This window comes from Anoplophora glabripennis, unplaced genomic scaffold (genome assembly GCF_000390285.2).
Source record: "Anoplophora glabripennis isolate ALB-LARVAE unplaced genomic scaffold, Agla_2.0 scaffold18, whole genome shotgun sequence".
Lineage (NCBI taxonomy): Eukaryota > Metazoa > Arthropoda > Insecta > Coleoptera > Cerambycidae > Anoplophora > Anoplophora glabripennis.
In genome coordinates this window covers 1,764,084-1,777,985 of record NW_019416221.1, presented here as the reverse complement: position 1 = coordinate 1,777,985, position 13,902 = coordinate 1,764,084, and the positions used below count along the sequence as shown (strand labels likewise).

General features: G+C 35.3%; 3 protein-coding genes across 6 annotated transcripts; 2 read left to right on the top strand and 1 right to left on the bottom strand.

Annotated features, from left to right (window-relative positions):
* The first annotated feature begins 135 nt into the window (after window positions 1-135).
* Window positions 136-3,809, top strand: LOC108908265 (cap-specific mRNA (nucleoside-2'-O-)-methyltransferase 1). Of its 3 annotated transcripts, XM_018712242.1 has the most exons (13): window positions 136-224; window positions 312-433; window positions 484-639; window positions 798-974; window positions 1,027-1,188; window positions 1,238-1,540; window positions 2,010-2,193; window positions 2,253-2,487; window positions 2,573-2,763; window positions 2,816-2,947; window positions 3,004-3,235; window positions 3,292-3,521; window positions 3,612-3,809. In XM_018712242.1, the coding sequence occupies exons 1-13, from the start codon at window positions 194-196 to the stop codon at window positions 3,731-3,733; spliced, it is 2,277 nt and encodes a 758-aa protein (XP_018567758.1). In that variant the 5' UTR covers window positions 136-193; the 3' UTR covers window positions 3,734-3,809. The 3 variants fall into 3 exon arrangements, with proteins under 3 accessions (XP_018567758.1, XP_018567759.1, XP_018567760.1); XM_018712243.1 differs by lacking the exons at window positions 136-224; window positions 312-433 and having other exon boundaries at window positions 511-598; XM_018712244.1 differs by lacking the exons at window positions 136-224; window positions 312-433; window positions 484-639 and adding an exon at window positions 652-738.
* A 2,227-nt stretch (window positions 3,810-6,036) lies between these two features.
* LOC108908264 (serine/threonine-protein phosphatase 4 regulatory subunit 4) lies at window positions 6,037-11,382 on the top strand. 2 transcript variants are annotated; one of them, XM_018712241.1, is made up of 13 exons: window positions 6,037-6,188; window positions 6,243-6,549; window positions 6,606-6,718; window positions 6,795-6,895; window positions 6,955-7,086; window positions 7,152-7,381; window positions 7,471-7,651; window positions 7,716-8,041; window positions 8,091-8,322; window positions 8,698-8,991; window positions 9,052-9,151; window positions 9,225-10,043; window positions 11,265-11,382. In XM_018712241.1, the coding sequence occupies exons 1-13, from the start codon at window positions 6,127-6,129 to the stop codon at window positions 11,290-11,292; spliced, it is 2,925 nt and encodes a 974-aa protein (XP_018567757.1). In that variant the 5' UTR covers window positions 6,037-6,126; the 3' UTR covers window positions 11,293-11,382. The 2 variants fall into 2 exon arrangements, with proteins under 2 accessions (XP_018567757.1, XP_018567756.1); XM_018712240.1 differs by having other exon boundaries at window positions 9,049-9,151.
* Window positions 11,371-12,632, bottom strand: LOC108908267 (haloacid dehalogenase-like hydrolase domain-containing protein 2). The gene is made up of 4 exons (XM_018712245.1): window positions 12,313-12,632; window positions 11,958-12,260; window positions 11,689-11,899; window positions 11,371-11,631 (listed from the first exon to the last, which is right to left on the bottom strand). The coding sequence occupies exons 1-4, from the start codon at window positions 12,531-12,533 to the stop codon at window positions 11,464-11,466; spliced, it is 903 nt and encodes a 300-aa protein (XP_018567761.1). The 5' UTR covers window positions 12,534-12,632; the 3' UTR covers window positions 11,371-11,463.
* Window positions 12,633-13,902: the final 1,270 nt, after the last annotated feature.

The window sequence follows — 13,902 nt, the reverse complement described above, 5'->3', positions numbered from 1 at the left end:
GAATAGGTATTAGGTATTAAGAAAATATGTTGCTTTTTTTAAATTTTAGTCCTTTATTGACGATTTATAACAAACTAAATGAACTGATCGTAACTGTAAATAAAAAACTACTATTTTTTCTCAATGTCATGGTCACGTAAAAAGTATAACCCCGTTTTTAATAAATGATTTAATTTGTTTATATTATATTATTATGTTTTCACAATCCTCCAAAGAAAATGACGGTAAAGAGAATGTATTTTTTGTTATTAAATACGAAGTAAAATCGGGAAAACCTTTTCTCAGACGTTAAATGCATTGTGTGTTTACAGAAACTGAGTTGTATGTAAGTCCACAGTGGAAAAATTTAAATATCTGTGATGGAGAATCAAGGGAAACCGCTCAAAATGAAAACCCTGGGTTGTTTATTGACGACAAAGCAATGCGGATTATGGTAAATAATTAAATTTGATTTTTTCATACATAACCTTATATCGTTTTAAGCAAAAAATGGGTTACAAGAGTGGTTCCGGATTAGGAAAAAATGGTCAAGGCATCACAGCAGCAATAGAAGTACCCTGCCATTTGGGAAAAAGAGGTCTTGGTTTGACTATTAAAGGTATTTCACCGTCAAAAGAAAACTGGAATTTTTCAAAAGAAGTATGTAATATTAAGGGAAAAATATATGTCGTCCTTTAAAAATATTTTAACTTTTATAAAACGTAGCGAGTAGAGTTCACATTTGAGGTGTTCAAGGATGTAAAATATTTTGAATAATATATAGTTATACATGTAATTTGAAATAAAATTACTTGTAGGAAATACGTGTAAAGGAAGATGTTATTTGGCTGGAAAATGAGGAGTCGCACAATACCAAAAAATATTCTTTTACTGACATGGTTGTTTGGATGAAGGAAGGGACGCCAAATCATGATATTGAGAATGAATCAAATTTTTGTGACAGGACTATTTTAGACAGTGTACTGAAAGCCAAAGTGAGTGCATAGCGGAAAATATTTTTTCTTTCGTAACTTTTTCTTATTTTAGAACATATTTGACGAATTGAACTTATTCGAACTATGTCATGCCAGGACAAAAGCAAATCCCTTTGAAACGATTAAGTCTGTATTTTTCATGAACAGAGCTGCCTTGAAAATGGCTAATATCGATGCTGCTACAGAATTCATGTTCAGCAATATCGATCAGAATGTAATTATTTATGATATAAATTCGTAGTTCATTTATATAATACTTTCAGACGTACCACAACACAAATTTAGGCCCTTATTATTTTGCCGACGTTTGTGCAGGGCCGGGTGGTTTTTCAGAGTACATCTTGTGGCGCAAAAAATGGCACTTCAAGGGATTCGGGCTGACTTTGAGAGACGAAAACAATTTTAGACTTCAAGATTCCATGTGCGCGTCTCCAGTCACTTTCCAAGCCTTGTATGGCAAACGGGGGGACGGAAACGTTTGTTGCCCGGAAAACATCGAGGACTTTAAGACGAAAGTTTTGCATGAAACTGACGGCAAAGGGGTGCATTTTATGATGTCCGACGGGGTAAGCATTTACTCACAATTATATGAACATTATTTTAGAACGTTTGAAACTGGTATATGTCCGGTGGGTTTGGCAGACGAATGATCCTGTTTATGTTTACCAACTATGGCAGTTATAATTCAGTGCTGGTTGGCATAGAGAATATTTATCTTAATGCTGGCTCATTTGGTCTTGGAGTTCCAGATTTCATTTTTTAGTCAAGTACGCATACAAAAAGATATTCGGTTATATAATTTTCATTTTATTTCAAGTTTATACATCAATTATACAGTATTATATTTGCGAATAACAGACACATTTTGAAGGTCCTAGTTAAACAGCGCTCTAAGATTTGTGTCTTTAGCTCGGCCAAGTGCATAATAATCTGTGGTTGGAGCATTAGTCTGCAGAGTAGTTGTTCCCTGCAATATCATCAGTTTAACAACTGTTCTGTACTTGCGATTTTTGCAGAATTTTACTAATTTTGCAGGGATTTTCTGTGGAAGGGAATGAGAATATTCAAGAAATTCTCTCAAAGGACATTTACATTTGCCAGTGTCTAGTCGCTTTGGAAATAATAAGGACTCACGGGCATTTCGTTACTAAACTTTTTGACGTGTTTACATCTTTCAGCGTAGGTTTGTTGTACTTAATGTATAAATGTTTCGAAAAAGGTAAAATATTATTAGTCTGACTTAATGTACGTTTATTATAAATGTTTTTTTTTTATTAGTGACCATATTAAAACCGAATTCTTCGAGACCCGCAAACTCGGAAAGGTATTTTATCTGTTATAGCCTGAAAGAAGAGCAAGTTGTACAGGACATTAAAGAGTATTTGCGGACTGTCGTCAAGCGATTGTGGGAGCTGAAGGATAATTCAGAGAAAGACGTATTAGAGATCGTTCCGCTAGAAATTATTAAAACGGACGAAAATTTTTTTTCGTATATCGTTGACAGTAATAACAGGTTATTATGTTTTTAGTGTATTACTTAAAATTTAGATCGTAGTACGGATAAGGACCATTATATTAAGGAGTTAAATGCGTTTCAGCTTGGGTCAACGGCAAACCTACGGACTTGAAAAATTGGCTGCCTTTTGCAGGAATACCAGCCTGGTTGAAACTCGACAAGAGGAATTACGCAAAAAATGTCTTGAATTCTGGGATATACCCAATTTGTCCAAAATACCTCGACCGCAGCTTACCGCTGATCAGCTGTTGAATTTGTCCGTTGATAAACCAGGTGAAATTTTTCAGTTAACCAGTAATATTCCTGGTAACTCTTTATTTTTCAGAAGTATACCAGGCTCAACCAAAGGAGATTAACGATTTGAGCAATTTTAATTCAACGTTCACCAACGTGGACGATTGGCATTACTGCCTCATGTACGGGTCTAGGAAATACAACAACTGCTGTATTTATGCAGGTAAATTTAAAGGTGCATATCGTATCGTTAGTTAATATTTTCTTACCAACATTTAGCCGTTGGGGCCTCAAAAGTGTATCGTCTGCAGAGGAAAAGATGGGTGAAAGTTAAAAACCTACAGTTAGTGAAAGGTACGTTATTGTACGGGGAACTGGTGAAGGAATGGAATATCTTCAGGAAAGATATAAGTGTAGATCCCGATGCACAGAGTTACAAACAAAGCCTGCACGTCGTCGACGCTCTACGCTTGGGCGATACAAATATGTCGAATTTGAAATTTAAAGAAAGGTAAACGGGTGTGTGCGAAATTATCGAGTTTAATTTAAAAACATTGTCCATTTCAGAATGGAACTGTTGCAAGTTTATTGCAAGTCCGTCACCAAAGAATCCACACCGAGCTCTGTCAGAATTCGTCCCAAGGTCATGAGTCCGTTGTCGAGTTTGCTGTCTCAGCCCCCGTTGAAGGAGAATAGGCAGACTGGGAGTTACATTTCGACTTTACCCGTAATGGGGTACAATACATTTTCGGAAGTATTCGACGTGAACTCGTTGTTGCTGTTAAAAACGAACGATAGTATGTATTATTGTTTTGATTACGGTATAATTTTATTTAGAGTGGAGGTAATCAGTTCAATTCTGTAATTCTGTTCTGTTTTTTTTTTAGATCAGTTCTTCCATTCGTCGTACGTTCTGAGGGTCCAAATATTCATCAATTCAAAAGGGGAACAAAATGAACATAAATGTTTGTCGCTGAAAGACGTCATGGCACAATTGAAAGAAACATAATACATTTTATCATGTGTTCGTATTCGTTACAGATTTTCATATTTATATGACATCATTAAAAGAGTTTTTAATTTAAGAGCCTGTTTTACTTTAAACTGAATTCAAAATGAATGTTTGGGAGACATAAAACGGAGTATCACATAAATAAAATATCGTAGTAGTGGAAGTTCAGAAGATTACATCGTACATCGTTCATTGTCCATCGATTTTCTCAAAAAGTTGTAGAGCTCGGAAGAATCTGAAAAAATTCTGGTATAACAGCCCTGACCAATCCAAAACTGCATTCAGTTCTCTAGCTTTACTAGTTTTCAAAATTTTTAATTTTTTTTCATTCCGGTTCTATTCGAGTTTTTGTACGGTAAGCAACATACAATACAATACGTATGTATACTTGGTTGCATAAGAATTCCAAACAAAAATATAAGTAAATCTTCCTTTATTTATGGAACAGTAATATAATTTCTGTATTTTCTAATGTGGCTTAACAGTTCACAATAAAAAGACATGGAAATGCATGGAAACAAAACATCTCACCTACGCCCCTACGTAGAAAAAGGTCGGTTCTGTTCCTCGATACAGCCACTGCGATCACGTATTCTGTTCCGTACAATAATATGCAGGGTGTAACCTAAGTACGTTAAAATATTTAAGTGGGATATTCCTGTTAATTTTAAGAAAAAAAGTTTATATAAACCTTTGTCCGGAAATGTTTCGTTTCTGATATACAGGGTATTGAAGTTAAAATTAAACAAAATCATTATTACAGCTGCTGAAAGTGGCTACCCCCGACATTAATACAAGCTTCTGTCCTCCTCACCAAAGAATCCCGTACAGTATCATTTATCTAGGATCCCGTACCCGTTGGAAAATATCAGGAACATAAAATTCTCAACAACTTCATTTAATGCCTAAGGGACTCAGTAAATTATTGCATCTTTGCAGAAATTTGCAAATTTCTTGGCTTCTAGGAATATGGTTTATTTATAAAAAAATCGCAGAAGTCTTCTGTCAAAAAAGTTATGGCATGGCAAATTAAAATTAATAATGATAGCGTACGTAGCGCCCTCTAAGTGCTGCATAAAAATTAATACGAAATTATGATTTCTCACCTCAAAAAAACCCGTGTTACCAAATTTTGTGCAAAAAATTTATCTTTCGTTAAAGTTATTTAAGAAAATCGAAAATAAAATTTTAATTTCAATAGCCTGTATCTCAGAATTTAAACTTTTCCTCAGGAATACTCCACTGACCCCACTTAACTATTTTTAAGGTACTTAGGTTACATGCTATATTCTCAAAGTTGAGACAAAGCTGTCTTTAGATGACCACTTTAGTTTTTTGAGAATTTTCATGGACTATCCATCAACTTTCTCAAAAATTTTTAGCGGGAAAAATCTCTTTTAGACTATATACAGCGCTAACCAATCCAAAACTGCATCTCCAAGCTACACCAGTTTTAGAGATTTTGTATTTTTTTTCTCGACGGAAACTTATATTTATTATATTATACACTATATATTTATTGTATATATAAATATTGTACTTATATTTATAGAGAATATTTCAATCAATATAAGTTCTGGAAGATCCCTATAATTAAATTTTGGAAAAGAGAAATTTATCAAAATATCTTTGAGTAAAAGTCACTCATGACAATTTTATATATTTTTATTTTGTGACGATCTAATACGTATATTTTATTTTTTATTTTACAGATTACGTATTTTTAATTTTAATTATTATGAAAATGAAACTCGACGAAGAACTTCGGAGCTTGCAATTAGACAGGCCAACCGGAACTGGAAAAGTAAGATTACAATTAAATAAGTTAAATATAGTAATAAATATCATATTTTAGTCTGCCATCCAAATTCAGAAACATAGTGTAGACGAAACTTTAAATAACAAGCCTGTAGAGAGAAGTCTGTTTATTCTAACGTAAGTATATTTTGAATAATTTACTATTGAAAGTAATAAAGGGAAGATATCTATTTTTTTTTTGAAATCGATTTAATAAGTAATTTCTTTTTAAAATAAAAGGCGAGCAATTATCATCCATCGATTCTCACATCTGAAATGAAGTGATCTTAACTTACTAAATTTATAGATTACGGATCACTTGTGTTGTGATGTAACTTGCGAATGAAAGTGTAACTCTGGGAGGCTTTCGTTTTGGCAAAAATAGTACCTAATAGCAACTAATATCAGTTCAGAGTAACTCTAAGTTCCTATTAGCTACTAATAGCTACTATTTTTGCCAAATCGAAAGGCCCTCTGGTGTAACTAAAAAAACGTAACTTCAACTTGTCAAGTTGGACAGAAAACGTAAATATTAAAAATGTAAACAATTACGTATATTTACTATTAAAAAATTAAAGTAATATAATCAAAATATGAATTCTAGTGTTGTAACAGAAGCGAATGATCCACATTTAATTTGGCAAGATTTATACATGTAAATTACAGTACTTGTAACCTAATTTTTTAAATACTTATTTAATGTTTTCAGGAAGGGTGATGATTTACAAAAAATGAGCGTCATACAAGCATTACCAAGTTTATTACAATCGGATAACAATGGAACCATTACTAGAATTCTTCCAAAAATTCAACAAGAACTGCCAACTTCGTCTTCCGAATTTCACCTCGTTACAAGTAAAATTTTTAGAAATCTCATTCAGATGAATTTATCTGTAAATTTACTGCGACCTGTGTTACAAGGAATTGAAAGTAAAGACCCTTTGGTATCTAACGCTTGGATTGAAACTTTGCTATCAGTTATATTGAATTTATCTGACACGTCTATAAAGAGGGAGGTACATTGATATTTCCGTAATTCATTGACATAAAATTGAAGTTGTTTCAATTTTAGGTGTTACCTTTTGCAGTTACAATGTCGCAGTTAAATAAGTCGGCAAGTTACAGAATTGCAAGCTGTAAAATGTTGGGACAGATAGCTATTCATCCTCGATTGAGTGCATTTGAGTAAGTTGTCGATATTTATATATAATTATTCAGAATGTAGCAGCATACTGGTAATAATTTAGTTTTTTATATGTAGCGTTAAAAAAGATATTCTACCGATAGCACAAGGACTGTGTCAAGATTGCTACCATGAAGTGAGGACAGCAATGTGTTATGAACTTTCAAATATCGCTAAAGGTATTGCAGCACCAACTATTCGTTTATCGAAGAACCTAATGTATTTCCTACATTTTCAGGCCTTGGAAGTGATAACTTGGTAAAATCGAGCTTATTGCCTAGCCTCGTAGAACTGTCTTCCGATGAAAATGTGTCGGTCAGGGCGGCTTCGGTGGATGCTGCAGTTTTAGTAATTCCATATTTAAATCAAGGTAAAGGCAACAATTCGTCCTAGAAATATTTATATCAACCTTAATATTTTTACTTTTATTTGTAGACACTATAAAGCAAACCATCATTCCACTAATAAAACAGCTGTGTGGTGCTAGTTTGAAATCGTCAGATTTAACGTTTTCCGCTATAGCAAGAGTATACGGGATGTTATTGAATAATCTACAGAACCATGTGACACCCAGCGAAAGCCAGTGGTTTTTGAACTATTTCATGCAGCTTTCCAAGAAAGGCCTTTCCAACACTCCGGAAGAGCTAGAACTTGATCCTGGACTGGTGAGTAAAATGTATTTTTGTATGAATAATTAAATTGACATAATTTACTACCAATATGATGCTATGCGCTACGCCCCAATTTTATTTAGGACGTAACATGCAGAGAACAGTGTGCTTATAACTTGCCCGCCGTTACCAACTTCATGGTCACCAAAATTGTCGCGGAAATGAACACTTGGTACCAAGTCTTCAAATCCCTTGCTGCGGATCCCTGTTATCTGGTGAGGAAAACTGTCGCCGGGGGTATACACGAAGTCGCTAAGATTCTGGGTGAGCTACGGCCCGTTTTATAAAAAATTTCCTGTTCTGTGAAAGTTTTATTTACATTTATTAGGCAACGACTGCAAGATCATAATGATGGACTTTGTTAAACTGCTGCGCGACGATTCCGAAGAAGTGCTAGATTCTCTAGTGCCCAACGTCGCGACTACCCTCGAGTGCCTGTGCGGGGCAGGCGTCTTATCGAGGGAGGCCGTAGCGCCTGGTACTTTAGAGATCAGCCGGGCCTTACTAAAATGTCAGGCCGATATATTCAGATACCACAACTGGAGGAGAAAGATGACCTTCTTGCAGCAGCTAGAGTGTCTGCCCAACGTCATCGAGTCGGACTTTATCCACCAGCATTTCACCTCGGTTATTTTGAAGTTGACTATAAACGCAGTACGTGGGGAAAAATGAACTTTTCGAATACTGTAACAATTTTTTTTAGAGGGCCCGTCCGGTGCGTTCACAAGCGTCTAGAACGATTTTGGTGCTGCTTCGTTATAACCTGAAGGAGAACCACAGGAAGTGGATCCGCGAGAAATTAATCAGCCTGCTGTATAACTCCCCGTGTTGCTATACGAGGCATATATTCATCAATATGTGCATCCATGCCATCGAAATATTCAGCAACAAGTACTTCAAAGAACATTTCTTCCTACCTCTTGTGAAACTTATAGGTGAGTTAGATCATTATTTGAACGTGCACAGTAGAACCTCTTTTAACCAACTATCGATTTTCTGACATAATTTTTTCATGTTTTCAGTTGTTTTCAAGAGTTTTCTGAGTATTGGCTCCAAAAAAGTGTTTAACCCAATCATTTTTTTTTCAACATTTATAGACGACGTATTTAAAATTGTATTTTCAACAAAAATTTGTATTGCAAAGTGACAAGGTTATTTTAGATTTTTAAAAAAATAGTAACCCAAAAAAAGTTTATTTTCCAAATATATTCAAGGTTCTACTAAATCGTGTTGTTTTTTGTTTAATTTAAACGTTATACCTGAATTGTGACTTAAGGAAATAAATCTCCACCGTTATTCGACAATTTCAGAGGATCCGGTGTCGACCATTCGACTCAGCGTGGTAAATATTTCGCCTATGTTGAAGCGTATGTGCCTTTCTGCCGTGGACCGCAACTATCAAGTCAAGCTGGAGAGCGCCCTGGCCAAGATCGAAGTCGTTGAATCCGATAAGGATGTGATAATGTGCGTGAAGGCGAAATTGAAAGAAATGAGGGTTCCTCAGATCAGCAAGCCGGATGTACTGATGGAAGAGAAGCGGAGGACCGAAGAAGAGGATAGAATTATGCAGGGGAAGTTGCCTCCTCCAAAATTCACCTATGCATGTAGGTTGACTAGATATTTTCCTTCAATCGATTTGTCCATCATTGCTATTTTCACAGCAGCCACCCACCCCCTCAAAGATCCCGGGAAGCCCCTGGTGGTGTCCAAATCAGCTACCATTACTACGAAGCGAATATCCGCGTCCTCGCCTGCGACTACTAGGTAACAAGTGATAATTTTTTTCAAATCGATCCTCTTCTGCCCCACTCCGCTTAATGCTTATTTTTTGTTTTAGCGAAATGAGCTTTTTAGGTCATCACTTCTATATAGATGCCGGAGTAGCTTTACCGGAAAAAATCAACGAGGATCACGTGACCGTCGAAGACAAGATGAAATCCCTGGAATTGGACATTCCCCGTCAAGCAGAACGCTTCTCCGGATCGGTTAAGGACGAAATAGGGGTACCTACTGTATCCTTAGAAAATACGAACGTGGAAAACATGTCCGACGACGACCTGAAAGAACTGGAAACGTCCACGACTAACATCACCGACGACGTGAAGGCCAACATCCAAAAGAAAAGCCTGTCCAACCTAACACCCACGGATCCCGTGAAAAAGAGAACGAAGAGATATTCCAGCGTTTTCCCTACAGACCAACAAACCACCAACAACATATTCCTCAAACGCAGAAGTCTCAACATAGGACTGTCGGAACTAAGTAAAATTCCAGTCAGCTCCAAGTACGTCTGGAAATCCGATGAGAAGACGAACTTGAAACGCAGCAAATCAAGCAGCATACAGAGCTTCTATTCCAGTTCGAGTAAAACTAGCGGTCTCGAAAGAAAAAGCAACATTTCAAGACTGAAGTGGCCGCTGAACGCCGAGGGGGGCGTTGCGAGTTGTAGCGTTGGAAATGTGGAAAAATTCGTCGATAATGGTAATGTGGCAGTCGACCATAACGACAGTTACGAAATGGAGAATATAGGGGACGGCGGTGGAGTGGAGGTCAAGGAAAATGTACCTCTAACGAGCGATGGTGTTAGAGTTAATGTGCCAAATAGGTGTAATAGGGATAATGTAGCCAAAGTGTCTAATTTACCAGTATTAGTAAGGTGAGTGCTTTTACCAACTTGAGTATAGTGCATGTTCTATTATTTCCCTCTGTCAAGATATGTAGGATGTAACTTTGGGTGGGAGTATTACTTATTTGTACGGGATTACCCTTTCAGGGCATTGTTGCAATGAAGACACACATACACATTATGCTGTCACTAAAACTGAAAACTAATTTACAATACACAAAAAACGCATTTTATCGTGCAATTAAACTTAGTAAAACACAGTGCTGGACCATATAAATTAATATTCTATTTCAGTTCTGGTAAAAACTAATTCTTCAGTCAGAAAATTAGGAAATTGTCTGCCCTACTACAAACTTTCGTAAACCTATGAACTAAAAAAACAAAAACTAAACATAAATATAATGAAATGAAACACTGACATACTCGGCATTTGATATTCTCATTTCGCTGAATTAACATTTGGCCGTTTATTTTTTATCTGTTCACTGTTCTGTTGTCATAACATATTGTGCGAATTGATATGTAGCTCATCTAAACAAGGGCAACGTTGGAGGTCATTAACACTGAGATTCACAAACTAAACACAGTGCTTCAAAATAATAATAAATAGATAAATAACAAATATCTTTTATTAAAAACTCACATAAATAATTTTTTTAAATCGGATTAGATTTACTTACAAATAACAATGTATTTAACTTTAAATAACATATCGCAGTTATTTTCCATTGAATTTCACTCTCTCCCACTCTGTTAGTTTCATACAGTTGGTGCTGGACCACACTCTCCGTTTGGTACCATCTCGCAGTAAAGATACACAAGTTTAAATGACATCCAGTAGGTGCGTTGGAACGGACAAGTGTAAATGCTGTCATTTAAACCTGTGTGTCTTCACCATCGCGCAACGACGGTCAAAACGGCTAATGGTCCAGCACGAAGCTGAAGAAAGTAACAACTGGCAACATTGATAAACACATACAACGAAGTTCGTAGTAGTCTGGACAACACATACTATGACCCTCAAAAAAAGTTAAAGTTACATCCTGTATTATCCCATTTTTACTTATTAAAATTTCTCCTAATAGTTTTTCATGTACTGTACTAATTTGAAACGTCTGTAAACTTCCAGTACCTTTTTATGTCTGTACTTTGCAATATGCGTGTAATGAAAAAGTTTTTGGGCTTTTCTGCTTCTTTACATAAATTTTATCATTATCTTATCTCAGATTCAGTTTAATTTTTTTTTTTTAGGCGAACCCAGTCCGAAGTGAGAAAATAACAGTTATAAAAGTCGAGAAATATTTTTATATTTTCATGTTTCCGATTTATTTATATATTTTGTATTTATTGACATTGTTAATTTTATATAATACAATATTAAATAAAAAAAGTCCTAAACACAATACTTATTTATAAATAAATATGATTTCCTACTATTTACCCTCATCTTCTAATCGATTTGCTCTAAAATCTTATCCACCGCCTCGACAAAACTAGGAAGTACTGCTGTCGGTGCTGGGCTTATCTTGTCTTCGTCTCCCGTTTTATATTTGCCAGTTTGCACCAAATACCCTTTCAATCCTGCATTCATCGCTCCTAGGATATCATCTGTGACATCCTACAAGAATTTCGTCTTCATAAACTACGAACTTTTAAGGATTCTACGTTTACTTACGTCTCCTATCATAACGGCATCTGTAGGAGGTACATTGCCCAAAGCAGACAGGAAAAACGTTTTATTGGGCTTTCCGACAAGTTCCGCAGTACACTGTGCCGCATATTCTAATCCTTTAACAAAGCACCCTGGCCCCAATGCTAATCCGTCACTTCGTTTGTAATACTTGCCGGCATGTATTGCAATAAGTTGCGCACCAGCGTTAAGATATCTACCGTAAGAGTAAATATAAATTTACAAAACTTCCAAGTTATGAAACTGTACCTAACCTAAAAGCTTCGTTTAACCTGTCGTAATGAAACTCGGTTGGCGCAAGGCCGATAACGATGGCGTTGGGGGTTTCATTTAGAGGACATGCTAAGCCTTCAAAGTCTTCTAGAGCTTCTGGAGACAGCATTAACATTGGTTTTAGTTTTCGTTGTTCGATTAAGCATCCAGCAGCACCCAGAGAACTTAAAATGTCATTTTTGTCTACATCGAAGCCAAGATTTATTAATCTGTCGTGAAGGATCCTTTTGCTTTCTTTTGTTGTGTTTGTTACGAATTTGACAATGAGGTTTTTCTGCAATAACCTATAAACAGTCATAATTATATTTTTTTATTTTTCAATTACAGTATACATACTTTTTTAATGCTTCAGCGCAGCCAGGTACTGCTTGATTTTCTATATGTAGAGTCCCACTTAAATCTATTAACACTGCTCTAATCATTTTCGCAATATCCAAAATCAAAATAGAAAATGAAAATGTCAAAACAAAAGTTGTAATAAGGGTTTTTTTGGCGAGCCAAACCACATCAAACCCGGATAGCTCGAGTTTGATTGTGTTAAGAGTTTGAGTTAACATTTGACAGAACTCGAAAAAATTCTTTTGGTTTGGAATTCTAATCAATAATAAAATCGTAACCTATAATCTATGATAGTGCTCGTAGCTCAAGTTGTTTAATTATTTCTTATATACTATTGTTGTTATCCCTAATCTGAAATGCACATCCATGAAATAACGTTAATGTTTAGATGGTTATTAAATCAAAATGGGTTTACCTTGTTCACAAATATTATCTATTCCAACGCAAATGTATCGTCTAAAAGGAAGTTAATAAAGATCTATACAGTACAATATAGAAAATGCATATCTACGATTAGTTATTTGGATCTTCGATTACTATTTTTTTATAATCAATTTTAAATATTACTTTGTATTTTTTGCAGTGATCCATTACGAAATTTTTTTTATTTACAACATACCTATCCAAACCTCTAAAAAAACGAAGTAGTGACTAGGTACGATGGTACGAAACAGAAAATAAATAAACAAAGATAGAAATATTAACTTAAGATCCATACCAACCCACAAGTCCGGTTTGATGGTTAGGCAAACTCTGCCAAACCGGGTTAACTACATTTCTCGCCAAGACGTCAAACCGCAACAAACTATAGTTAACCGGGTTAGCGGTTTTCTCGCCAAAAAACTCTTAATGTAATATAAATGGTAGGGGAAGGTCGTGAAGTTATCAAGGAATATAAACAAACACAGAGGCCCCTTCGATTTGGCAAAAATAGTAGCTGTTAGTATTAGTAGCTAATAGCAACTTACGAGTTACTCTGAACTGATATTAATTGGTAATAGGTACTAATTTTGCCAAAACGAAAGCCCCCCATAGTTATACTACGCTTTTTTCGCGACTGAATATTGGTGATTATATAATTCATTAGAAATTTAGCTAATAGCAATTACAAATTTTACGTAGTTACTATGTATTGATAAGCGATTATACTCTTGACGACGTGGTATAACCGTTTTGGTGTTTCGCCTCCTCCAACAATGTGAACTATGTCATGGTAACAATAGTTTTAACATTTGTCAATAAACGTCAAAAAAAAAAATGGAAATAAAGTTAGTTCATTCATTATGTAATCGTATCGAATACCACTCGAGCAAACGAAAATATTCGACTATGGTGTTTCGCAGAATACGTCTCGTGAGTCGGAAGTATAATCGAATATTTTCTATGCTCTTGTGATATTATAACTGAATATCTGACTTTAGTTACTATTTCTATCTCTTTTGAGCTTAGTTGTTATATGGTAGTTTACATCTTTTTACTCACTCATACCAAACATACACTACATACATAGAGTGCAATATCTAGTTTCCACTTAAATATGAAATGAAGCTGATAGGGGGCTTATAAATGCGAGCTGCTATTGGTTGT

What these genes read in the sequence shown, in the direction of transcription:
- LOC108908265 (XM_018712242.1), top strand. Translation starts at nt 194, where the DNA reads ATGTTTTCACAATCCTCCAAAGAAAATGACG. An exon ending in ACTGGAATTTTTCAAAAGAA is followed by an intron (nt 640 to 797) that starts GTATGTAATATT and finishes AATTACTTGTAG; the next exon opens with GAAATACGTGTAAAGGAAGA. An exon ending in ATCGTTGACAGTAATAACAG is followed by an intron (nt 2,488 to 2,572) that starts GTTATTATGTTT and finishes AATGCGTTTCAG; the next exon opens with CTTGGGTCAACGGCAAACCT.
- LOC108908264 (XM_018712240.1), top strand. Translation starts at nt 6,127, where the DNA reads ATGAATTCTAGTGTTGTAACAGAAGCGAATGATCCACATTTAATTTGG. An exon ending in ATTTGGCAAGATTTATACAT is followed by an intron (nt 6,189 to 6,242) that starts GTAAATTACAGT and finishes TAATGTTTTCAG; the next exon opens with GAAGGGTGATGATTTACAAA. An exon ending in ACTTTCAAATATCGCTAAAG is followed by an intron (nt 6,896 to 6,954) that starts GTATTGCAGCAC and finishes CTACATTTTCAG; the next exon opens with GCCTTGGAAGTGATAACTTG.
- LOC108908267 (XM_018712245.1), bottom strand. Translation starts at nt 12,533, where the DNA reads ATGTTAACTCAAACTCTTAACACAATCAAACTCGAGCTATCCGGGTTT. An exon ending in AGGTTAAACGAAGCTTTTAG is followed by an intron (nt 11,900 to 11,957) that starts GTTAGGTACAGT and finishes CTCTTACGGTAG; the next exon opens with ATATCTTAACGCTGGTGCGC. An exon ending in ATGCCGTTATGATAGGAGAC is followed by an intron (nt 11,632 to 11,688) that starts GTAAGTAAACGT and finishes AAATTCTTGTAG; the next exon opens with GATGTCACAGATGATATCCT.